The 27,086-nt window shown below is 37.6% G+C and overlaps 1 protein-coding gene across 11 annotated transcripts in view; it reads left to right on the forward strand.

The window, feature by feature from the left end:
- Window positions 1-27,086, forward strand: part of SPK1 (guanyl-nucleotide exchange factor) — a 133,746-nt gene that overhangs the window by 76,590 nt on the left and 30,070 nt on the right. For 10 of the 11 annotated variants that reach the window (XM_089136410.1, XM_089136407.1, XM_089136406.1 and 7 more), the window contains 7 exons: window positions 3,066-3,227; window positions 8,117-8,224; window positions 8,395-8,432; window positions 10,391-10,538; window positions 18,790-18,916; window positions 19,978-20,171; window positions 26,865-26,995. In XM_089136410.1, the coding sequence (XP_088992536.1) occupies window positions 3,066-3,227; window positions 8,117-8,224; window positions 8,395-8,432; window positions 10,391-10,538; window positions 18,790-18,916; window positions 19,978-20,171; window positions 26,865-26,995 (908 nt within the window). The remainder of the gene's footprint in view (window positions 1-3,065; window positions 3,228-8,116; window positions 8,225-8,394; window positions 8,433-10,390; window positions 10,539-18,789; window positions 18,917-19,977; window positions 20,172-26,864; window positions 26,996-27,086) is intronic. The other variant, XM_089136405.1, reaches the window with a different exon arrangement.

Consider the following 27,086-nt stretch of genomic DNA (forward strand, 5'->3'; position numbering starts at 1 on the left):
TTTCACCAAACGGTGCGGTGATTGACCCAAATTTGCTTTATATGCAATTCTGTAATTCTTTGGCCCCATAGAGCATCAATAAACTGGGTTGACAAATCCTTACGGGTTGGGTTAACCGTCTATTCTAAAATTTGCTTAATCTGCCTGTTGGAAACCTTTAGTTGACCACTCGTTTGGGGGTGGTATGTAGTAGCAAGTTTATGTGTGATTCCAGTTTTTTTCATCAAGGCCTTAACCACAATGACTCTGAACTTCTTGGGAACACCTTGGAATGGACAATCCATTGGTTGTCTTATATAAGATGGATAATCATATTGTTCACATATTTCAATACTTTTTTATGAATAGTTTCCTTCATCACAGGATTAGCCCTCCTCTGGGGTATGCTTAACACTGGAGGGATTAATTCCTTAGATCTCAGCCATCTGCCACCCTATTGCATCTTTGTTGTCTCTAAGCAAACAAAAAAGCTCATCCTCTTGGTTTATAGTGTGATTAAAGGCAATTATTACAGGTGGATATATAGTCCTAGCCAAATTGACATTCGGAAAATTAGGGTCATGAGGGAATTGGATATTTTGGTTCCTGAGAAAACTGAGCATTTTGTTTTTGAGGAGCACCAAATTGATTTTGTGTGGAATAATTGTGAAATCCATTTTGATTTTTCCCTTGAGACAATAAAAACTTAGGATGATTCTTCCACCCAGGATTGTACATATTACTGTAGAAATTTTGAAAGATCACATTGACATTTTCATGTTGGCCTTTAGAATAGATAAGACACTCCTCAGTAACCTATGAAGGAGACTGACACCATATACACATAGCAAACTTGTCAACAAGATGTGCTTGACTTGGTTGTGTTGCTTTAGCTTTTGATTCCAAATTCTCTTAGATTTTTTCAAAAGATCATTTATTTGTGTATCCTTGTGAATGTGGCTATCAACAAAATATCCCTTACTAGTCCTCTCACATTCTTGGGTTGCATCTCATCCTTTGGTTTTGTTTGCTAAGTCTAAAAGAAATTCTCAAGCTTTGGAGTTATCAATGAATGATGTGAACCTTGTGGGGGCACATAGACTATAAAAGTTGCTTGGTTTGATAATCTTTACTTTGATAGATTATTCGGCATAAATGCTAGAATTGTAATCCTTGGTGAGGGCATTCACCTTAGCAAAGGACTCTCTTGACAAAAGTGAAGGGTTGTCATTTCTTATTTTGTTTGTCTTTGAAAAGGGAAAACTCTCTTTATGAATAGGACAATGAATTTTTACCAAGTGATAAGGCTCTCTTAAGGTAGCTATAAAGCCACTTCTTGGCTTGGTCCTTTATGCCCTAAGATTTCACATTGGCCTCATCAAGGTGGAGGAAACAGAGACCCTCTCATCCAATGGTAGATCTTAGTCACCCTTACTTGTTGCTTTTGTTGTCTCTTCCCTTCTATATGGTATGGGATATTGGATAATTGTTGGCGCTGAGGGAGATGAAAGCTATCCTTCTAGAAAGAGTGGATTTGGGTGGATATGACCTTTTCAGGAAAGTCTATCTTGTATATGGTTGGGAAAGTTGCCTTTGAAGTGGATTCCCATGGCTTATGTAACAGAATTCCAGATGAAGACTTCAAACTTTCGATCTTTTTTTGTCAGATTTTGGACTCTTATCTTCTTTGATGTCAAAAGCAAAGTCTTTTGGGGTTTGTGTTCATTTGGTTAGCTCCCAAATAACATGCATAGTATTTTTCTGTTGGGACCTTCACTCATTTTTGCTTCTCCTTTAGTCTTCCCCTTGAATGGTGTGGTTTGGCCAATGTACACAATTTCATAATATTTTGGTGAAATTTCTCCAAGTTCTGCCTGTCACTACTTTGGCGATTCGAAATAGGGTCCAAAACAAGACTTTGTTGAAATTTTAACAAAATCTCGATATTTCAGTGAAATTTCAAATGGTTTTGTTGTGGTTTATAATTTATAATTTATAAAAATTTATAGATTTGACTACTTCTCAATATTTGTTCTTGCATTTTAATGAAAGTTTCAATGTGGTCTTGTATATCTATCCTTACATTTGCGAACACTAGAGCCAGTTTCGTCCACATATAGTTAGGCATGTGCAAACGAAGATCACCACATTGTGTTAGGTTTTAGTAAAATATAATATCGCCCTTGTGTTTATTTGCCTTGAATTATGCTGTACTATAAAAATTGGACTCAAAAGCCTCCTAAAATCCACCGAAGCAATCAACTGGGACATGTTACATTATTGACCATGTTTCGCCTAAATTTTGGTGATATCTCAATATTTTGGCTGTCTCAACCTTGTCGAGACACCAAGATGAGATGGAATTTCAGACTTTTGGTTTGGGCCTTGTATTGTCTTTTGGCTTGTTTCTCTCGCCTCCTGTTGGGGATCTGCTTGCATTTTCTCTTCTTTTGTAATAAATACTTTTTAGCCCAATAAGAAAAAGGTATCTGTCTGTTATTAGTCGTAAGTGCTTTTTTATTTCTTTGCACTGCAGAGTTGTATGTGCCCATCCCAAAACATGGGGAGAGCTATGAAAAATGCAGTTGATCTTTCTGTTTGTCATGCCTTAACTATGAGCTTGAGGATTGATACTTATGCTGCAACATTCCATGCTATAGTTGTCAAGGTGTTGCCTAGGCAGGTGCCTGGTTTGCCTTGCATGTAGCCCCCTACAACAACTTGGGTTTCGGAGGCATGGTGGTAAATATACTCTTAGAAGATGAGTTAGTCTATTGTGATTTAGGGTTTGTTGAGTTGGTTTTTACTTTTCTTTTTCTGTATGTTTCTAATATTTTCCTTTGGTTATTAAATCTATCTCTTAATGGTGGGCTTTGTTGGATCTCATGCTTCTGCATTTTTCTCTTTTGTCACCCTATGGTTTAAAAGGGACATACTTTCGCTCACAAATGTCTCTGCTATGGTTCTTCGGGATTTCTCCTTGGCTAACAGACATGGGATGTGATGACAGCTTTGCATTGTTTCCTTCTCTTTATTACTGTTGATGTTTTTATTTTATTTATTTATTTATTTTTTATTTAAAATAGGAGAGGCTGGATTACTTGGAAGATGGAAAAGCTGTCTTTCGATTGCGTTTCAGGCTGTGCTCTGCTTTATACCCAATTAATGAACGTATTCGAGATTTTTTCCTTGAATATGATAGGCACACACTTCGAACAAGTCCACCTTGGGGTTCTGAACTTCTTGAGGTACTTTTGTTTCTTCAGTATTGTGCTTTTTTTGTCCATTTGTGTTGACTTTGGGATGTGAATTTGTTTTGGTCTTTTTTAATATTCAATGTTACATCAGGAATTTTGAAACTTGACTGATGTTGCAACTGTTTTTTTTTCCAATGCTTCAACATTCTAGGTCAATAAAAAATTGAGCTTTGCGGTTATTTGCAATATTGCTTTTATTGATGAAGAGCTATGTGTGCAGCTCAATGTCAAAGGACCTGTTTGGTGGTTTATTTTGTAATTGTGCCTTTGCAACATTTTATAGTGAAGATAGAAATTATATTAATGGATTGGTTGAAGCTCTGGCTTTTTGTTTCTGGAAATAATTTTTGTTGGATGATTTGTTGATTATTCAGTGATTCTGGTGAACGATGTGGTACATGAAGTTGTTTGACCTGTAAACTTAACTTCTCCTGCTGAAAACAATGATCAAATCCTGCAATCATGTTTAGGGTTTCAGTTTTGGGCCAAGTCTTGCTCAGGCCCAAAACTTTACTTTGTCAGTCATAACTGGAATTTTGGCGATAACCTCATGTACATTTTTTAATAGATATCTTGATGTTTGGTTTTTGCAGACTAAATGGCTAAACTAAGTCATCAAACTTGTAGGACAGTATTTTGGGGCCTTTAAACATGGTGGAACCCTTACATTGTAAAAGACATACACAAAGTAGTAGTTTTGCCTTGGACCATAGGGAACCCCACATTGTTTGGTAGAATCCAAACTGGCATGACAAATGGATGACCTCTGATGATGTCCAAACTAAGGGGGAAAAGTTTCTCAATGCATGGCTATGCAAATTCTTTGCAAGGCTGTTACTTAGTGTGGGATGAGGGGCAGTAGAAGGCTGAAAAGGACTTAGCAAAGAGAGATGGGGCATAGAGGGGCAACCTAGATGAAGGGACGAAAGTAAGATGTGTCAAGACTCAAGAGACAGAGGTCAAAGGAGTAGGTAACAGAAGACCAAAAGGGATATAAGGAAAAATGTCGTGGAATCAGTAAGCTGGCTCACCCATTAAGATATGCCTTAACATGATTCAGAAAGTGGAGGAGCATAAAAGGAAATAAGGTTAAAAGGGAGCATATGGTGGGGTATATGCTGGCTATCTACTAGTTCGAGTGCGTATGGTTGAGCATATGGTGGCTTATTTGCTAATTCAAGTGGCATGTCCATGGAGAAAATTTCGGTCGAAACCTAAGTTTCAGCCCAACAAAAAACTGAAATTTTCAGGTTTCAACTGAAATTTTGGTGGAAACCTAGTACTTTTTTTTGAAATTTTGACACTAGGTCTCGGGCCTTATATGACCTCCATTTCATTTGATTTCTTGTCTTCGACCTATTTGAAGCATAAAAAACACAGTGGAACTAGTATTTTGCCCCAAAAAAACCACTCAAAAGTTATCATTCAAATATACTAACAAATGATTGGTTCTGACAAGTACAAACTGTATTGCATACATGCATATAATTATCAGCATACATAAATTGTTTGATAGAATAATTATGTATACAACAAGTCAACAAAATACAATGACCAACTAGATCAAGTGATGGTGTCTCACATGTATTGAGTTCAAGCCCATATATCATATATACATATGTATTTGAAATTTAAAAAATAGTTTTTAAAATAAAAAAATCTAAAAAATAGTTGCAACCATCAAAATATTAGTTTAACAACACACAATCATAGATCAATAGTCCTAGACTAAGCCTAAATTAATTTCAAAAGCAATTCAAGATCATTTAAGGCTTGAAGAACACTAAAATGAAAATGTAAGTTTGGAATTGTTGGGTATGGCTCATGCTTCACATTATGTTGCCAACGAGTTTCCTTTGTAATTTGAGCTTAGGCCCATGAAAGTTGTTGTGGCTTAAAAGGTGTTTGAACTTTGAAGGCAAAAAAGGAGCAAAAGAGGTGTTTAAAGGCAAAGTAGTTCGTGGAAATTGAGTAGAAATTAACAAAAACTAAGGGAAAACAAGTTTTAGCGTCAAAACCTACGAAATTTCGTTAAAAACTCGCAAAAGTTCAATTGAAACTTGCGAAATGGTCGAAATTTCCGAAGTTTTGGTCAAAACTTTGAACTTTAGGGAAATTCTTGGAGTTTCATTTCGTTTTCAAATTTTGTGAAATTTTTTTTTAATTTCGACCGAAATATTTTCCATGGGTATGTCTGCATATGGATTTAGGGATGGATTAGGCAGATTATTTGTGGAGTCTATCTTTGGATATCCATCAGGGTCGCTAGTATGGTACAAAATTCAAGGGAAACTCAAGTTTCGACCCTGTGAAAATGGGGTTCTTAGGGCGAAAATTGATATACTTCGTGGAAACTTGTAACTAATAATAAAAGGGAAGTATGAGAACAAACAATTATTCACTTAGTGCCAAGCAATGCATAAGCGAGCTCACATCATCGGGTAGACTTTTGAATTGGTCCTCTAAAGAGTAGGTGACTGCAGTATCAATAGGAAGAATTGTATCAGTAGCACCATCAGAAACTGGATGATTGGTTAATTGTTGATTTGATTCAGTTTAACATTTTTAGCGCAACACGATCTACCAAATGTTCAGACTTGCGAGAGAAAGTACATTGATTGGAAGCACAATGCCACGATGCTTATTGTAGCTCCTATGGCCATTAGATGTATGGCCTCCCCCTGAACCACGACCACGAACATGGCCTTGGGAAGAAGTAAAGGCTGAAGTACTACATTGCCTGCTACATCACCACCATTGCATGTATTACTCTAAGATTGAGTTATGGCATCATCATCTCTCTTTGTAGAGGACCCACTTGAACTCTCTGCTGAAGCAAGTTTGCTAGGAGGCTCCTCAATGGTGCATCTGGTTGTCTAGCTGCTTTTATATGCATTATACCTCATGGTACAAGATTCGGCGAAATATCGCCAAGTTTCGCTAAGTGATGAAACAAGTTTTGCAAAAAATCGGCGATATATCGCCGAACAGTTGAAATATCTTCGATTTCTCAAATTATTGCGATAAATTTGGCGATTTCTCGCCCTTTATAATTGACTTTCCAGTGAAAAATTTCCCCTTTTTGGGCGAACTTCGATTTGATTTTTCAGTGTTTTCCATCTTTGGTTTCCAATTATAGGAGCCAATCAATCGTGGATGGGAGCATACTTGGCAAGATATTTGGAAACCAAAGATGTGATTGAAATGCATAAGGTAAGGTTGATTGACTCTTGCAATTGAATCCAAAGATGTGATTGAAATGCACATGGGAAGATTGATTGACTCTTATTATTAGAATCACAAGATGTGTCGGAAATGCATATGGTAAGAGAAGATTGATTGACTCTTGTAATTTGAATCACAAGACATGATGGAAAGGCATATGGTAAGAGTTAGCCCTCTAATCCTAAATTTGACCTAAACAACCCCCAAATGTCGGCAAAATTTCACGAACCACCGAAACCCCAACATGTAGGCGGGCAAAATATCGGACATTGACTATACCCTCATCTAAAGATGTGTGGACCTCCACCTCAACTTGGTCCATTGCTGCGGCAATTGTGGGTTAGCTGATCCACCTTTGGTGCACCTTGATTCTTAATCCACTAGTATATCACATCATCCTCGTCCTCATTTGCCGCATGGAAAATATACACCTACTCAGTCCGTTCTCGTGAAGAGACATGCCCCCTATCCTCATGTATGTACTTTAATCTTTATCTCATGTTGTAGCACACATACACCAATTGCTCAATTCTATTACTCCCTAATTTTTTTTGCATCTTATTATGGTTTGTGAGAGAAGGTGCTGCAATTCCTCTTGCAATCAAAGGATTGGACATGTCTATGATAGCACCCAAATGACGATCCTTCTCGGATTGTTCCATACAACATCCATAGGTAGCTGCATCACAAAATGTTTGAATATGTTAGGGTCTTGTATTTAAAGAGCTTACTCGACTGGGTTCTCAGCCAAGATATTGTCATTTTGTAGGCATCTTGACTCAAGAGGTTTCAAATTATCACCAAGATCTTGTGAGACCTTGCCGAGATCTCATGAAAGCTCAAACCATTGATACACATGGGTTAGGGATGGCAACAATTTGGCCATAAATAAAGTTGACTTGTGCTACAGGGGCATTTTAGGAATCAAGTAGCCCCATCAAGAATTAGCTTTAGGCACTAATTATTGATGGATGGAAGGTGCTGATGTTAGACTTTGTGTAGGATTAGTTTTCTAGTTCAAGTTGTAATCTTTTTTCATTTCCTAGATTGATTAGACTCCTTCGTTGCTTCACTCTCATATGCTCTACCTCGCACTAATCTTCCTCTGCTGCCTTGTCCTTTGTCTGTCACCCTCATAAGGACGGGAAAGAGAGTTTCATGAAAAGGAATGGTTCATTAGGGCCAGGAGAGTGTGGTAATGCTCCTATAAATAAAGCTACAGTGTGATGGTGATTTCAGAAGTTCAAGTGAAGTTCCAAAGGCATATGATGGACTCTTCCTCTCCTTTCTCTCTTCTCTCTTTTCATCTCTTAATCCTAAATTCTATGTACAAGTTGTGAAATAGGATATGTGTTGCCAAGCCCATTTTCCATGAGGCAGGCTTAGAGTTGCACTCTTCTGCGTCTACCTTCATGTGTGCAGTGTGGATTTGTGATTGATTGTTTATATGCAGCCCTTTTTTCTTTTCTTTTTCTAGGGGTTGGGGGGGGGGGTGTGGAAGGGGATGATTGGCATCCTCACAAATGTTTTGTCCTCACGGGTGTATGTGTGTGTGAGTACCTATCATTTTGCTTTTCACTTTTCAGGGTGTGTTGAAGTTGTTAGATGTGTCTGTTAGCTGGATGTCTTTGTTAATGTTTCTCTTTTGTATTCAGGCCATCAACAGTTTAAAGAATGTTGATTCAACTGCTTTGATTCAGTTTCTGCATCCAACTCTGAATATGCTTCTCCATCTCATAGGCGATGGTGGTGAAACCCTTCAGGTTCTTCTAAACCTGTCTCTCTATGATTGTCATATTTGTTGCGTGTGTGCCTTTAGGTGTTGGCGGCTGTTGGTTATGAGTTGGCTTCATGGACCATTGTAATGTTGATGTTTAGACATTTCTTTGTGCAGTTTCATTTTATTAGTTTGCTGTTTCCTTGGCATTTTCAGGTTGCAGCCTTCCGTGCCATGGTCAATATATTAACGAGGTATGCTTCTTGATCATTTTCGGGAATCAGATGTTTTGCAATTTCATCTTTATAAAGGATTGCCCTGCATTTAAATATACTTTACATAATCTTTGAAGATGAGTGAACTTTTGGGCTGATTGCTCCGTTAACTAGTTTACTAGTGAATATGCATCTTAAACTTTCAGTTGGTGGTCCTGATGGAAGTGCCTGATCCTAATTTTACATCTTGTGGCAGACTCCTTATAGGGCATAATGAGGTGATCACATTTTCCCAAGGTTTCAAGTTTCCGTTTGGAGGGTGATTTCAACCCTTGGATACACAATATTTCCATGAAATCAGGAAAATCATTGAAAAGTCCAGTAGAAGTTGTTGAAATGATGGAAACTGTGATGGAAATCTGCATATTTTTGTGTGGTATTTTAAATGTATGTTTAGGATTAATTAGATTAACAATGGAATTGAGAATCATGGAAGTGGTTTCAATCCATGGTTCAGAGCCTCAGTTCACATCTTCTCAGAAGATTTAACAAATATAGTGTATTACCATTTACCAATAAAGATGTGTATCTATTGCCCAATGTCCTGCAAATATACTCTGTGATGGGCAGATGTATGCAGACTTACAGCTTCTTTTACGTAGAGGCTCTCTCTGTTTTCAAGCCGATGACCTCCAGTTGCAATGAGGCAACCTACTGGCACCGATGCCTACCTCCTTCCAGTATATGATTATGAAATGCAAACATCATCGGCAGTGCTAGGAGCAAGGTTTTCGTGTCAAGCAAATTAAGACAACAGCCAAATAAAAGACACAGATGCATTAGAGAACACCAACTGAAATGAAAAATAACATAGCAGTATCAACAACATCGTAAGGCTTTTTCTTAAGGTAGACAAGTGTAGTCCTTACAACAAAGACAGATAAAAGTGCAGCATTGGTCACTGGGATGTTTCTAAGACTACCAGTTTAGTGAAACTGAAAGGCACCGAAATGGCTGAAATTTTGCCTAAACAAGGTGCTTTTCCCCGGATTTTTCATTAGCTATTTTGGACCTACTGTGTTGAAAGGGGGTGGGGGAGAGGGGGGGGGGGGAACTCCGCCAGTGTTTTGCTGCCGGTCCCAAGCCCGGGTAAAGGAGGAGGCTTAGTGCATCAGGTCGGCAGCCGGCACCGGAAAAAATTTAGCCAAACCCTTTTCATGGATTCGACCTTATATGATAAACGCTATGCTAAGGCGTCCCTCAACAAAAGAAGTGACGCGCTACACTATGGCCCGGGTGTAGTGATAAGTGGGCAAGGGTTAGCTAGGGCGTCCCCTTTATGCGACTCGTCGCATCAGCGTCCGGATGAGGTGATAAATAGGCAAGGGTTCTCGCACCGTGGACGAGTGCGGGTAAAGAAGCTAGTAAAAAAACGTAGGATTATATTGGCATCTTGGAACATAGGATCTACAACTGGTAAGAGCTTAGAATTGATAGATGTTATGAAGAAAAGAAGGATTAATATAGCTTGCATTCAAGAGACTAGATGGAAGGGTAAAACAACTAAAGAGTTGGATGACTTTAAACTCTGGTATACTGGGGATAAAATTAGTAAAAATGGATTATGTATAATAATGGATAAAGATTTTAAAAATGATGTGGTGGATGTTAAAAGAGTAGGTATAACATGCTAGTCTTTAGCTATTCATCTGTGGCATTGATTTGTAATATTTGGTTTTTGTGACCTAACTTTGCCTCGTTATAGTTCTTGAAAAATGCACTTCACATGTTGATATGCAAATGGTTTCCATGTAACTGTCCTCTTTTTCATTTGCACATTTTGCATTTCTTGGTGATCTGTGTCCATCCTAGGTCAGCTTTCTTCTTTATATCCTACTTGTTTGTTTAACTTGATGATGTAATGTCAAATCCTTTTGAGTGTTATTGTTGTCAATGGTTTCAAACTATTAACAAAGTTTTGATGTGAAAATGTTTAGCAGAGTGCAGCAGGAGTCTTCTGATGGAGCTGAAAGAAATCGTTTCCTTGTAAACTATGTGGATTATGCTTTTGATGACTTTGGGGGTAGACAACTTCCAGTTTATCCTGGACTGTCCACTGTGTGGGGAAGTTTGGCCCGTAGTAAGGTGATTTACATTGCTTTTGACTTCGTTGGCATGTGTCTCTGTTATAGTTGTTGCATTTTTGTGGCTTGTCCATGTTGTCATTTTGTTCCTTCTTGATATTATGTTGTCATCCAATGGTATCCTCCGTGTTGTACTGTTGTGTTGTCTGACTTTCGAGAAGTACTCAGGTTCTTGGTTATGGAATTATGTCTATCAATGGGATGGATATATATTAAAATGCCCCTACTTTAGACATCCTATCAAAATTTTAATCTAATATTTAATGAATTTGGGCAAATAAATGGGAGTGACGTTTTTCTTTGGGTCTTCCTACTTGGCTAAAGTTGAAGTTATAAGTCTAAATTATGGAACCCAATTTAGGCTTAGGGTTCCTGAGACGTTTTTCCTAAAATTGAGGGTTTTCCCAGAGTCTTCCAGCAATTAATCTCCAAAAGTCAAAAGGGTTGATCCAAGGTACCAATGATTAATCCTAAAATTAAAGGAATTAATATGCAGAGAAGATAAGCTCCTAAGGGATGATTTGAAATACTTAAAATTAATATGGGATGAAAAGGATCAATCTAGTTATGTTGGAAACTCCATTATCACAAATCAAATGGTTGGGATTTTTTTTGGGAAAAAGGAAGAATTAGGGTTTTGGCAAATCCTTATGGCTTGGGATTAAGCAAGATTTGGTTAGACAAAACTAGATGGGTTGATAAAGGGTAAAAGAAGGGGACTATATGATTTGTTTTGGTTAAGGTTTAGGGAAGATTTTGGGTAATTATGGGCTTGATCTCAGAGGGAAGGAAAATATCTTGGGCAGTCTCTTTCCTTTCTTTGTTTCCAATTCTTTTCTTTTCTTTTCTTCGTTCTGTTTTCTTTCTTTTCTGGACTGCCGCAAGTCAGTGAAGAGAGAAGAGAGATTCTTGGTGTTCTCTTGATGTTTCTTTGTCTGAAACAGCAAGTAATAGGAGCCCCGGGGTATGGGAAGAAGAGGAGAAAGAAGAGAGATTAGGGCTGGGGTTGGGGAGGGGTTCAACTAACTTGTTTGTAGAATCTGGAAAACAAAAGTTGCTGGACTTCTTGTTGAAATTGCAGGACAGAACTTGACTAAAATTGAGAGAGCTTGACAACTGCAAGATGTGCCTCAAAAGGACCCTGCTGCACCTTCTTGGCTGCAATTCTTCAATAATTTTAGTACTCCAGAATTAAGGATCACAATGAAAGGCTAGGCTACTTACAGCATATGCCAAAAGACTTTGATCTAATTGTGAATTTTATAATTTAGGAGATCCCTTACATTTAATCTCAGCCACACAATTAAAAGACTTAAACTTAAACTTAACAACTAATGTAATCTTCTTGAAAATATTCCCCAAGACACTAAGATTCAAACACACGGAAAGGAACTCTTCTTGTAATAAAAGAGATTTACGAGTCTCTTTTTTTTATTTTATTTTATTTTTAAAGACACCTAATTTCTCTAGAACTCAACTGACAAATCAAACCAAGACTTCTAAACTAAACAAAACTCTGAAAATTAAAAATCAAATTCTGAAAAATTATTTCCACAGATAATTAGGGCTGAAATTGACCAAAATACTCCTCCAGGAGGGTTTGGCCAGCCCTAGTTGCGCCACTTTGGAGTGGCCTTCGGTCCCACTCCATGCTTTTGGCTAAAGGGTGAGCCCTTGTTCACATCACTAACTTTCCATCCCCAAGCTTATGATTGATTTTAACATGCTAAAGCTTAGAAACATCAGAGAGTACACAACCTTAAGCAGATCCCTGTTTCGGCAATAGTATAGGAGAACAAGGAAACAGTAATGTTTTGGATTTTGATTAAGGAAACGGTAATGTTTTGGATTTTGATTACAACAACATAATGGGGTTAGCTACATGGATCTTTGCATTCCAATGAGCTCCATTTGAGGCCATGCTAGGTACAAGGCTTAAAAAATGCATATCCGTTCTTGCCACTTCTCCTAAGTCCTATGGTTATCTTAGGATTACCCTTGCTCTTCTTGTTCACTTCAATCTGGATAAAATTCTTAGCCCTACTGGCTCATTTTGGCTTTAGATTGAAAAGTTATAACTGAAAGTCTGAGAAATCAAGGATTCCAAAGATATTTTTTGAAGAAGCACAAGAATGGAAATGATGGAATTGGCACCAATCCTCCATTATGCTGTTCCTGATCTGTAGCTTTCTAATCTTATTGAGTATTTGGTGAACTACTTCTAAGTTGTCAGCTTCAATCAAAGAGATGAAGATTCATTAGGTTTCTTTTAAATATTGTCATTTCACAGTTTTTCCCTTCTAGTCATACAACATACTATGCCTCTTGATGTGATTCAGATCAATATTCTGTATTATTATTCTTGGATCATGAAGATTTACGTCAAGGTGATACAGGCAAGGGATTTGAAACCCCTATTTTGCTTGCAGGAATGGGCCTTATAGAATTCAAGGAAGATTACATAGATCTTCAACTACCTGTAGATTAACTGATGAAATAACTGAATAGTTAAAAGAGCAATGTGAGAGTAAAGAGATTTTATTGAAGCAAATGAGAATGCTAAGATTCTAAACCAGGAATATCACCCGACGGTCTTACCTTAAAGGTCAACTTTTTTTCTTTTTTTTTCCTAAGTGATTTTTGTATTAGAAAGATGGTAGAAACTGAGGCAATCTCCTAGAACCCAGATTGGGGAAGGAGATTCCATAAGAAAAAGGGGTATTCCCTAATTAGGGTGCTAGACAAGCTGGGAAAAAACCCAATTGTAATTGTAATCTGAAATAAACATGAGCTTCTGCAGCCTTCAGATAAGCTTCATTAACTCCTTTGGAAAATCCATAGGCTCCTACTCCACCTGTGCCTACCTCAGCTGTGCAGTAGTCATTTGGTCAGTGAGCTGGTTTTGTTCGCTACACATGCACAAGTTCCCTTCCATGAAGAATAGCTGCCTTCCGTCTTAAAGGTCAATTTTCGTTAACTTGACACCACAAATAATACTTTCAAATTACACCGATTTTACAGAAATAGAGAAGGTTTGACAATCCAGAAACAAGCTTTATGAAGTTGATGGGAATAACCCAGTTTCTTGTGAAGGAAAGATTGAAACACTTATATTAATCCAATGGCTTAGTAAGGCCTATGATCAAATTAAGCCTGATGTTTTAACAGCCCTGGATTGTATATCAAGTGATGTTTCTTCCTTTTCAAATAATAACCTAGATTTAGTTGATTTGGGTTTATCTTTTGGACTTGGAGAATGCTTTCTATGATGGGAGACCAAAAATTTATCCACCAGTGTCTCCAAAAACTAAGAATCCCCATTATTTAAAAAATGGTAGGAGCCAACTCCACTACTTATTAAGGTATTTATTTGCTCAAATATACAGTGTAAGAAACCTTGGATCTATAACTAGTAACTGTATAGAAATAAGAGAAAAATAAGTAGAAGACTAGAATAAGAGGTTGAGAGATGCCTTGAAAAGTGTAGCCTCTTCTCCCCCTACCAAATGTAAACTCCCGTTTAGAAAACAGTTTGCCCAAACTGGTTACAAGGGAAATAGAATGAATCATGCAACAATGAGAAAAATTTGCGATAGTGAACAAGAACCACATCCACAAGCATAGCAGCAGCAACAATGTCAAAGGCACTATCCAAATAATGCCAGTAGAAGTAGGAAGCCATTGTCTCAATAAGATAGTATCTTCAACAGCTACATCGTGAGATGCAAGTAGTAGGTAGTAATCTCCACAAAAGTGTAGCCTCTTCTCCCCCTACCAAATGTATACTCCTGTTTGGAAAACGGTTTTCCTAAATTGGTTACAAGAGAAAATGAATCATGCAACAATGAGAAAAATTGGCAATAGTGAACAAGAACCCCACCCACAAGCATAGCAGCAGCTACATGTCAAAGGCACCATCCAAATAATGCCGCTAGAAGTGGGTAGCCATTGTCTCAATAAAATAGTATCTCCAACGGCTACATCACGAGAGGCAGGTAGTAGGTAGTAATCTCCACGAAGATAAAAGTGGAACTCCAATGTCCATACAAGATCTTCGCAAGGAAGAAAAGTTGTAGGTAATGATTTCTACAAAGAAAGATAATGTGCAGCTCCAATGTCCACATTTAGGCTCTTTGCAAAGACGCCGATAGTAGGTAGCAATTTGGCTCAACCTAGGGCTGAGATAGAGCCTCAAAGGTCTTGAATGATAAATTCGCAGGTTTAAATATTATCAAATATGAAGAGTGATCTTTTGTTCTTCACTTTTTTAATGTTATAGGCTTGATTTCTGCTTTCATGTATATTTTGGTTTGTACGTCTACATTTGTTAGTGGAACGTATTTATAAAATCAACTAAACTTTTAAAGTAATGTAAATTTAAAATTTATATATGAAGAATATCAAACACGTGCATTTTCACATGCCACTTTAGTGGGTAGATTGTGACACAAATGGCATCAATTCTGACTACAAGGGTGGTCTTATTGACATTGTGTTCCAATTCTTCAAACAAAATCGAAAGCTTAACTGGTGAATCTAACTGTCCATATAGGGGAATTAATTGTACTTGCTAGTAGAAGAACATTGATTACCATGTCCCTGTTAACAAAGATCACAGAATATCATGATGTCCCTGTTAACAATGAGAAGGCACTACTCAATACAGTGGCAAATGAACCTGTCTCTAATCTCTATTGCCATAGAAGGAAGTGGGTTTACCTTTTAGTTCTGCTCAACTGGTTTATTCATTGGGAGTGTGGCACAATATGGACCATGCAATTACAATGATTGGTTATGGAACTAACGAAGATGGAACTAAGTATTGGTTGGTGAAGAATTCTTGGGGAACTGGTTGGTGCGAACATGGGTACATGAAGATTCAAATGAATGTTACTCAAAAAGGACTTTATGGATTTGCCATGAAAGCAAGTTTCCCTACTATATATTAGAGTTCTTTACGTGTAACTCACTTAAGTTGGGGTGAAACTCTTGTTGTCTCCCTTGGGTGGGTAATATTACATGTAGCTCACAACTAAAAATCTTAGCTAGTCTCAGTTAAGTCCCAAAATGACATGACCAAAATACCCTCTTAACATCAATTTACTAAACTACCCTTGTGTCTCATCTCATACTTGATCGTGTCGCTAACCAATCAAAAATAAAATCCTATACTAATCTAGCTAACAGAAAGTACGGGGTCGAACTTACATTTTCAAGGTATATTAATCCTTCTTTTCCTCATAAAGTCTATGAATTCTAAGCTCCTATGTTCCAAGATGCCAATTTAATCTTACATTTTTGGAGTAGCTTCTCTACTCGTCCACGACACGGGAACCCTTGCCTAACCCGTTCTTGTATCCAGGCACCGATGCAGGCGTTGCTTACGGGGGACGCCCTAGTTAACCCTTGTCCACTTGTCACTGCACCGATGGCATAGCATAGTGCGTCACTTCTTTTGTCAGGGAATGCCCTAGCTTAGCGTTTATCATATAAGGTCAAATCCATGTAAAAGGGTTTGGCTTAGTTTTTTCTGATGCTAGTTTCCAACATGACGCACCAACCTTCCTCTTTACCCAGGCTTGGGACTGACAACAAACACTGGTAGAGTTGCAAATCTTTTATTTTGGACAAAATTGTCCTTTTAGTTTGATCTAACCCATCCCCCTTCTTCCCAGCTGCTAGCGCTTCTCTCTTGGCCAATGCCCTTGGCCCAATCCTTCCAGCCCATCAGCTATGACCCAAGCTGTTCCTTTCCCTCTCACCCCACTAGGCCCAATCCGTCTTCCCGGTGGCCCTCCTTGTCCTACCACATCCCTCCACCCCATCACTCGCTGCCCGTTGTCAGCCCTCCAACCTTGGTCCGACCCATCCTCATCCATCTCCCCAGGCCCTTTATTCGATTGTTGATGGCATTGATTGCGGGTAGGTTGTCTCTTGCTATATCGAGCCCAAGGGATCCTACGACTCTAATACCCCTTCTCCAGTTCAAGGTTACAAGAGAAGCATCCAGTCTACTAATCGATACCAGCACCTTGATGAAGATTTCATTGTCGAGGTCCAGCCCTCTTGAGGAAGAAGGGAGAAAATAAAATTGAAAAAACTAACTTTGATCCTTGAGCTTGTCTTTGTTCATTGTTCTTAGCTTTTAATGTTTACTTATTTTTCCTTTGCTTTACTTTTTGTTTAGGGTCTTGTTAGCTTCGATAAGGCTTTGCTCTTTGCTTTCGTGTTGTACTCTTCTCCCTCCCTCCTTTTGGTTAATGAATTATGTATTCAACAAAAAAAAAATTATATTGCTTGCCACCTATAAAGACTATTTACCAAGTTAGCTAAATAGAGAATAATTCCCTACAATAAGTTTAGTTGATTCTCCAATATTTTCAGTACTTTATGTTTAATTTCAATTTAGTTTTTAGACAATTAAATTGGTTATTCATTTCATGGTAATTATTAATACTCTCTCTCTCTCTCTCTCTCTCTCTACCAGTGTTGTCAAAGTGTCCGACCGCTTTGTTTTGAACCGCTTAATTGACGCACTTTTTTTTGCCGCTTTGTTGCCTTGTGCACCTTATTGCCACCTAGACGCAAAAAGCGGCTTTTTTGACATTTTTGCATAATATTTTTTTCGTAATTTTTTTTTAAAATCAAAATTTATTCTACAAAACCATATATAAATTTAGTAGCTTAGTCATTTTGGAATCGAGGCCCAAAGTGACATAGGACTTCTACAAGCTCCGGGGGCACTGCCCCCACACCCCTACTGGGGCGGCCTCCCTGTTCCCGTTGGCAACAGAATGTGAAGCATGAGCTATACTCAAAATCGAAAATCAATGAATCATTTAATGGACAATGACTTGGAAATCGGAATAATAAGATCTATTAATTTAGGGATAATTATTATTGGCCCTCTGTACTTTGATTTTATTGCTACTGTATCCCCTGTACTTTTCAAAATTACTGATCCAACCTTCAACTTTGTTTGTAATTACTATTGCCCGCCTACCGTTAAGTTCCGTTAGTTTACTAATGATGTGACATCTTTATATTTTCTCAAAAATTCCAAAATACCCTTATACTTATCTCTTTATTCATTTATCCTTTTGTTAAGTTACAGTAGTACCCTTAATTAACTGTGGACAAAAAAATAGCTATAATCCATTTTATTCTAAAAAAAAACCACCAAATAAAGAAAGAATGATTGAATAAAATTCAAATAGAAATCGAAGAGGAAGGAAAATCGAATTCAACTCAAATTGGAAACTGAATATCACCTAAAATATTTTCAAAATAAATGAAGTTTAGTGAAGGTGGGAAACCAAATTGGATTTGGATTTTTCCCATTTCTTTAATCAAAATAAATGAAGCATAGTGAAAGCGGGACACCAAATCGGATTTGGATTTTGCCCATTTATTTAATTCAAAATAAATGAAGTTTAGTGAAAGTGGGAAATCAAATCGGATTTGGATTTTGCCCATTTCATTAATTCAAAATAAATGAAGTTTAGGGTAAATTTGACATTTAATCTGGTTTTTATAAATGGGGTAGCATCGTCTTTTGATTTCTTAATTTTAATGAAGGGCAAATTAGACATTACATATTCACACTTAACGGCTACTTAACACCGTTAAAGGAAGGGGGGCAATAGTAATTTTGTAAAGAACAGGGTTTTATTAGTAATAAAATCAAACTACAGGGGGGCAACAGTAATTATCCCATTAATTTATCATGTTCGCCCTGTTAGTACATGGTCATTGTTATGATGAACTTATGTTTGTGTTCATTTTTTGGATAATTTTTCATAATTATGATTCTTCAATGCTTTCTTTTTTGGATGATTGTGACTATTGATTTTATTTTATTTTATTTTTTAACTTATTATAGAAAGTAGTTGTATTGAAAATTTTTGACCCAACCGCTTTGGTCGCCTAATCGCTTAGGCGGTGTCCCAATCGCTTTGGTCGCCTTGTGTCCCTTGCCGCCTTGATAACCTTGGTCTCTACATGCACAACATATAGGCCTCTCTCCACATGAACTTCAAATGGTACTTTGAATGCATACTCTTAACTAGGGTGATTAATTTTGTTAGTCAATGTTAATGTAACTTAATAGTCAGATCACTTTTCTAAATTCAAATATGGTGACTGTGCTTCTTCATGTTGAAATTAATAGTAAATTCACTTTTCTAAATGTTAGCTTTCTTTTCTCTTTTCTCTTTCCTCTTCACCGATTTGCTTTGCATTCGTATGTGCAGGCTAAAGGCTATCGTGTTGGTCCAGTATATGATGATGTCTTGTCAATGGCTTGGTTTTTCTTGGAGCTAATTGTAAAGTCCATGGCTCTAGAGCAGAACAGGCTTTTCTATCATACTCTTCCTTTAGGTTGTTGCAAACTGTTTTCAAGAACTCTGTATGATTTCTGGTTCTTAAATGCATATACCTGAATTTGTGTGTGTGTATATATATATATGTATATATGAATCATACTTATTTTTCCATAGCTTGACACTTATCTTTCCTTTCGACTGGTCCACCTAAAACAATATTATCATCAGAAAGCATGCACCAGTGTCATAGTCTCTATCTAGTTTAAATTATCCTTGATTAACACAAATGAATAAGGATTCAAAGCTTATCTTTGATGTTACCCTATTATCATTATATATATATATGTATATGACAATAAGCTCTACTTTTGTCTCATTCACCAAAATGATATTATCAGCAAAAAGCAGGCACCAATGTCGGCTTCAATCTATCTTGTTGAATTTTTCATGATTAGCACAAATATACAATGGCTGAAAGCTTATCCTTGATGTAACCCAAATATCCAAATATGGTTGGGAATTCAATGCGTGCAACATCACACACACCCTCCCCCCTCCCCCAAAATAAAAAAAATAAAAAAACAAAGGGAAACCAAAAATGCATACACGTATCACCAGACCATTGTACGTATCTCTAGCAAATTCCAGCTATTCACTTGAAACACTTACTTTTTCTAGTACTTTCCAGATTGACTCTCTAAGGAATCATTCATAAGCTATTTTTAGGTCAGCAACGTTGATTTGGAACTGATTTTTGCAATCTCTAAATCTTCCCATCACTCTTCTAATAGGGTAAATAGCTTCCGTCATGGGTCTTGATGGCATAAAATAAAAATTTTGTTTAAAGTAGTAGTATTTTATCCTTTTTGGTTTTCAATAACCCGCCTTAATTTCACCGTATGATTCATGAGTTTAACACCTCTATAGGAATTGCAGCTCTGATCTTGTCTTTCGATATTTCTAATTAGAATTCTGTCATAATTTTTTATTTTTTTATAGTTGAGGTTTTTGCTTCTTGTACTCATCATAAAGGACTGTTGAATCTTGCCTTTTAGTATATTCTGTTTTTCTTTTAAATTTGTTTCGAAGTTTGTCACTTCTTTTTATGTGCTTCAGGAGAAGATGTTCCACCATTGCAGTTGAAAGAAGGTGTATTTAGATGTATCATGCAGCTGTATGATTGCCTACTTACAGAAGTTCATGAACGGTGCAAAAAAGGGTTAAGCTTGGCAAAACGTTTGAATAGCAGTTTGGCCTTCTTTTGTTATGACCTCTTGTCCATTATCGAGCCTCGCCAAGTCTTTGAACTGGTATGCTTCTTCTACATGCAAAATTTTTCGATCATGTGGAATTTCTTACAATCACGATTCAAGTACTCGGGTTTCGGAGGCCATCATGGTGGTCCAGAAAACTCAGTTGGACTGAGATCTCACTTGAGTTGGTCCACATTTCTCTTTTGGGTTTAAATTAATGCCAGATTTCGACCAAAAAAAACAAAGAAATTAATGCCAGTTATGGGTGGGAACATATAATGAGACTAAATTTTCAAGATGTATCGAGATCTTGTCGAGATACTAAGATATTACTGGTTTTTCCGAGATATTAATACGACTCTCGCCCCCTTTTTTCCTTTCTTTTTCTTTGGTCATCATCAACCTGATCGCAGAGACGGGGCCCCATAGGCTTCTTTTTTTTTTTTTTTTTTTTTTTAATTTATCCATTTTTTGGTTTTTGTGTGGGGTGGGGTGGTGGGGTGGGGGAAGAAGTGTAAAAATGGAGGCTCAAACCTACGAGTTTGAGACCTTCTTGGTCTTACTACCTCTACATAAGAGGCTGCCAACACTATTCTAGAAGCACGACTGGGCTTCTCATCCTGGAATCTTGGAAAAACAAGACATTACTTAGATTTTGGTGAGTCCTCATACTATGGTTTCTATTGAAAAGAAAAAGAGAATTATCATCATTTTTAATAGGAAATTGTTATCTGTATATGCAAAGTCAAATGACCTGAACCTGCACCAAGGCTTTTGACACCATTTTGGATGTCTCTTAAGGTCTGATATCCATAACTGCTTTGGATGTTGAATATGGGTTCCCATCTTCTATGGACTGGCCAGTAATCTTCACTTAAAGTTTAGTCCTGGGTTATTTTTGTTATCTTTTTTGTTATTATTTGTTATTATTTTTTTATTTTTTTAACTGTTGATCACTTTATGATTTTTCTCTGGAACATTTTCTTATCTTCTAGCAAATAATTAGTTGTTCCTGTCAAGAAAGTGGAAGATCATTTTTTGAAAAAACCAGGAAGGAGTCATAGTCAGTCATATAGAAATGGGTGGGCCCTAGTGCAATGGTTAAGGTTACACCATTGTGATCAAGTGGTCAAAAGTTTAAGATGTAAACAGCCTCTCTGCAAAAGTAGGGCTAAGGTTGCGTACTTTATGACTGTCCCCTGATCCTGCAGTGGTGGGAGCCTTGTGCTCCAGGTACGTCCTTCAAGTCAAATCATATACAAAATGAACCAATTAGATTTAAGAAAAACGTAGGAATCGAACTAATTATTAATGCATTACAGATATAATGCTCCAACTTCTGAGCTAAGCAGGCCCACATAACAGAAATTGTGCTTAGCACAAAAATTCAGCATGCTACTGTAACTAGGAGTCTGCAAAAGAATAATGATCCGAGAACTATAGGGATTTTGTAATTTGTATTGCAGTCTGGTAGTTTTTCCTTATTCCTGACTTGGGAGTGGAAGCAGGGACTGAAGTGTCAAATGAGTAGCATCATGTGAATTTTCTCTAGAGACATGGAGCCTCATTAAAAGGTTGCAAACAATGTAGCCACTTTATATCCATGAGATATTTTGGAAATCGAATTGAGTTGAGTTAAAACTCTCTATTACGCCATTCTAAAAATTTGATAATAGCATGTTGCTCACACTATTTTTGCACATGGGTGACATCAAAAGGGATGGGATGTATGGAATTGAGTTCCTCGTGCACCTGTTTGAAGTAGCAGAGTATTTGATCAAAGGATGACCCTTCTAATCAGTTCTATATAATTGCTGCGATGACTCATAAATGCGGTAGCTATTATTTTATTCAGAATACAAAACATTCAAATAGTTCCACAATTCATTCACTTTATCACTGTGTAACAAGATCCACAATATCTCTATCCATGGAAATCAACATGTGTCCTAAAATATAGGCTTCATAACGTTATCCCATGTAGTATCATCATCAACAGAGGTCATGATGAAGTCATCTTGTTTCCCTCTTCAAATAATTACCATCCTTGAAATTTTTTTGATTCTTCTAATGGTGAAAGCAGGCAGTCCCTTGAAGTTTGCGTGCAGTGATGTGGAGAGGAGGGCATAACCTCTGTCACAGTACTTTAGGTTTCATATTTGATTTCAGCCATTGCAGTTGAATATTTACTCTTTCAACATCTGTTTCATTCGTAGGGCAGTCCTCGACCTCTTAGAATAAATGAATTGTTTCCTGATTCGTTTTGCCATTCAACCCAGTGAATCCTTGGAACCCTAGTTATTATTATGAAAGTTGTAAGGATATCTTGTAACTTATAAACTGAAATCTATAATTCAAAATTCTCAGTATATAGGTGGAACCATGGAAGGAATGTAGAACTAAATAAAGGTATCTATCCACCCTTTTGCATGAAATATCCTGTCCTTGTTTTCTGTCCTTGTCTTCTAGTAAAGAATAAAGAAAGAGCTTCTTATGAATTCTGAAGGACTTGTTACAATCCAATCCAGTAGGATTCTTAACAAAGTCAAAATGATGGTTCTTGAGAGAGAAAATATGCAATACTTCCATTTTATTTATTCCTTTAATATAAGTACCAGATTGGCCAATTTCCCTTTGAAATCAATATAGGGTTGATAGATATGGGAGTTGGGTCTCTGTTCAGCAGGTTTATGTGATTGTGGGCTTATACTATGGGTCCATAAGTTTATTGTTTAGGCCAAGTACGAAAACATGGTTTTTCTTTTTTAGTTTAATTGGTCTAATTATGTAGATTTAGCCCAACTTAAGTTATAACGGCTGAATAGTCTTTTTCTTATGTTTTATTTTATTCTATTTTTAAGAGTTTGAGTTAGTTTAAGAAATGATGAGGAGTGATGTAAACCCAGTATTAGGGTTAGGGTTTGTGGGAATTTTCCCTAAAACTATGGGCTGCCCCAGGATTTTCTGGCAAAGAGAAAGGTTATTTTAGAATGTGTTGGGTGTTTTATAGATCTGAAAAGACTTCTGTAATGCTCAATTCAGATCTGAAATTTAACAAAAACCTGAAAAACTAGGGTTTGGGGTGTTTCGGGTAGGGTGGGAGTTGCGGCTGTACTGGCTGCCTTGTAGTTTCAGGCATTGTTTTAATGATTTGGAATGTAGGGGATTTGAAGTTGACTTAGGTTTCAGAAGTTTGAAGATGAGTTGCAGAAAATTTAGAGGAAGAAGATAAAGTGCAGGAAAATTTTAGACCTTGGGAAACAACGCTTATCTGGGGGGAATAACAGTAGGATTGATACGTAAGGGGTGGTGCAATCATAAGGGAAGAAGAAAAGGATGTTAGGGGGCTGGGGATAGAGAGTTGCAGGGATTGGGGTTCTAGGGCTGCCATTGGAAAGAAGGGGAGGGGAGGCCTGCGGGTGCTAGGGAAAGTGGGGGAAGGGCTGGGGAGGGTCGTGGGGTTGAGGGGTAGGGGCTAAAGGGGGCTGCAGGGGGATTGGGGGCTGCTTCTGTATTGCAGCAGCAAGGGGGAGTGGATGTCAGAGGTACGCAGCAGAGGGGAGAGGTAGGGGAGAGGCTGGAGATGAATGGGCAGGGCTAGGGGATGCTTGCGTGGGTAGGGAAGGAGGGATGGGGCCGGGATGTTTACTTACTTGGTAAGAGTTGCTGTAGAGGGCTAATGGCTGCTCAAAATTGAGATTAATTGCTGATTGTAACTGATGAAAGGTTCAGAAAACAGCCGTAGCCCTCCCAAAGAGAATCACGACCCTATTTTATTCCGATCTTTATTCAATCAAACTTAAGTTACAAAGAAAGAATAGGCTCTTATTTATAGCCTACTAAAAGACTCTAATACTAAGTGGGATTCCTTTATAGATTAGGATCCCAACACATAATCTCAATCCTTGAAATAGAATCTGAACATCTAAAGACATGCTGAAAATATAAGACTAAATAACTTAAAACTCTATCTAGGGAAGTTCACTTAAAAAAGAACTCCTTAGGATACTCAGCTACTAACTACTAGTAAAAGCATATTCTAATTAAAAACAAACTCCTTAAAGATAGGAACCTTTCTTGTGGGAGAGTCTTATCTTATCCACACTTGACCAACTCAAATACAACTCAAATTAGACTTCCTGACTGACTGAAACTCTTCAGAAAATAAAAGATAAAATTCTGAAAATAAAAACCAGCCACAAAATTAGGACTAAGTGACCAAAATACCCCTTCTAGAGGGTTTTGCTAGACCTAGAGGGGCCCACCTTAGGGTTTGGCCAAGGGAGGGTCAACTTGTATACATCAAGGAGTCTTTTCAATTTGGATTAGTATGTTGAGTACAACTCGAGGAGTCAGTTTTAATAAATAGAAGGCTTGCTTGTAATTGAACTGAGATTGCAGAATTCAAATACAATTAGAGCATTCCTTCCTAAGATCAAGGACTTAGTAAAGCTTCGTGTTAGTGGTAAGGTGCCTCCATGTGATCAAGTAAGTAACCTAGGGCAGTGCTTGCAGCCTGCCTCCAATATACCATCTCCATATTTCTAAGTAACAAGTCAGAACTTAATTCTATTCACCTTCCATATTTTGGTTGCTATTTGCAAACCCAACACCAGTTAGCTCTTCTTCTTTTCTCCATAACCCTACACTACCAAAATTCCCAGACCCTATCCTAAACCCTAATATCTTAGCTGCCCTAAATTCCCAATTCCTATCCTAATTATTTTTTTGGTACTGGTGCTTTTTTAATACTGGAAATGAAATGTCGCTGGATAGGTGTGAACCCAAGACCTCCCCTTGAGAGTCTGGGCTTTTTAACCGCTTTACTAACCCACCATTGACGAAAAAATCCTAGTTCTTGCACTGCCTTAAATTCTCAACCCCTTCTTGTTACTATTCATCTAAAGAGCCCTAACCAGAAGCCTAATATCTTAACCTAACCCTATAACCCTAGCCAGTCCCCTTTACAACCCACTCGAGAACTCTAGAAACCCCTAGAATACCTAACTGGAGGCCTTATTGCCTAACTCTAATTACAGCAATCGATGGGGGGATAAGTCCAGCATTCGGGCACCTGCAAGTATCCAGAAAAGGGGCCCTAATCCAGTAATTCAGACCAGAATTTTATTTCTTTTTGACCTTCATAGAGGCCTGAACTAGTTCTGGCCAAAAAGCATTGAAACCCCTAAAACAGAGACCCATTCGAGTCCCCTTTAAACCCTAATCCTAAATTCCAGATTTGAGAAGTTCAGGTCAGCAATTGTCATACCAGCAAGTCACAACAGGGAATGTAGTTGGGAAATCTATTCAGTTTGACAGTTCAATTTTCAAGTCAGAGTTTTGTTTTAGCCCTAAACAACAGCTTGATTCAGTCAACCCTAGTTTATTCACTGCTGATAATCCAAAAATCCTTGGAACTGGCCATCATTCACTTGGGCCATAGAAGAATATCTAAAATCAAGAAAATTTATCCCAAGAAGAAACTGATAGCCGCAGCTCCAATATCAGGAGAAACTAATCCACATCACACAGCTTCGGTTCCTTAAGAAAAATCTCTAAAATAGTTGTAACAAGATGCTAACTGCTTAAAATTGGAAGTGAATTGCAGAATCAGAGAGAGATCTTGATTTTCACCAATCTGTGGTTTCAAAAAGAATAAAAAGGGATCAATAACCTTCAATTGGATGGACCTAGAGGCTGCAGATATAATTTTTCAACCGCAAAAAAAGAAGTTTCAATCTAACTACTTAAACCGTTACATACTCCAAAACCAAAGTATAGTGTAAGGTGCTGTCTCCCCTTATTGTAAATAGAATAAAACCTTGGAACAGCTTCAGGGGTAGATTAACCTCCAAATGATGAATTAAACATGGTGAAGGATTTGTAGGAGCTTTGATACCATGTAAATAGAAGGAAAAACGGAGCAAGGAAGAAAGATAAGAGGGGCAGCCCTGCTAATAACCTAGGAAGCCTCAGTTTAGCATGTGAGGCACTCCAAAATAGATCTTGTCACCTAAAAGAAAAAACCAACAAGAAGTACAACCCAATAGGAAACAAAATATACAATAGCCTGGGGATTAGCTCTGGCAGTAATCCCAAGACTTCTTTTATTTTCCCTTATTGTCCTTTATGACTAGGTCTAGCATGATTTATGCCTATTATGCCCACTCCACTTCTGTGGCTGTGCTCTTCTGAATATTAGAGTTTGAAGATGTCCAGAAAATTAAACATCCTCAAAAATCAAATGCTTTGACGTGGAATATCCCAAATATAAGGACCTTGCTAATGTGTTTAGGTCCTTTAGGCTATGGGTTCCTCTCTCTTCTCTTGACATGAGAAAAACTTGGCAAGGCCTGATTCATTGGCAACCCCCACAAAGCATCAATTATGCTGGTCCAATGCAAGAGAATCTAGACATAAAGTATGTTAATTTTTCCCCGCTGTTAAAAAATTCTATGAAAGATGCCATGACATGGGAACCGTTTTTTGTTGTATTCAGAATTGGGATTTAGTGGTCCAGGAATTGATTTTTTTTTATTTTTTTTTTTGGGGGGGGCAGGGGTATGATAGTTTCTTATATTTGTCAATATCGTCAATATCATGGTCTGTCATCCAAACTATGACAACATTACAATTAATCGCAAGGGCTGTTGAGATTGAAATCCAATGTGGATATCTTAGGGAAATGTCTCTATTTTGTTATTGAGTTTCCCTTCATTCCAAAAATCTGATACCTTCCATTCACTGCAGGTGTCCTTATACATGGATAAATTCTCTGGGGTTTGCCAATCTGTTTTACATGATTGCAAGCTTACGTTTTTGCAGATAATATGTGACCATGATCTCTTTGTGGAGATGCCTGGGAGAGATCCTTCTGATAGGTACCTAAGAAATGGTTTCCATAATAATTTATTGGCTTCAAGATTTTGATGGTTTTCAATTCTTTGATGTATACAAGTTATTTCCTTTGAT

This window comes from Hakea prostrata, chromosome 10 (assembly GCF_041222555.1).
Source record: "Hakea prostrata isolate BN-2017 chromosome 10, UWA_Hpros_2, whole genome shotgun sequence".
NCBI classification, from domain to species: Eukaryota; Viridiplantae; Streptophyta; class Magnoliopsida; order Proteales; family Proteaceae; genus Hakea; species Hakea prostrata.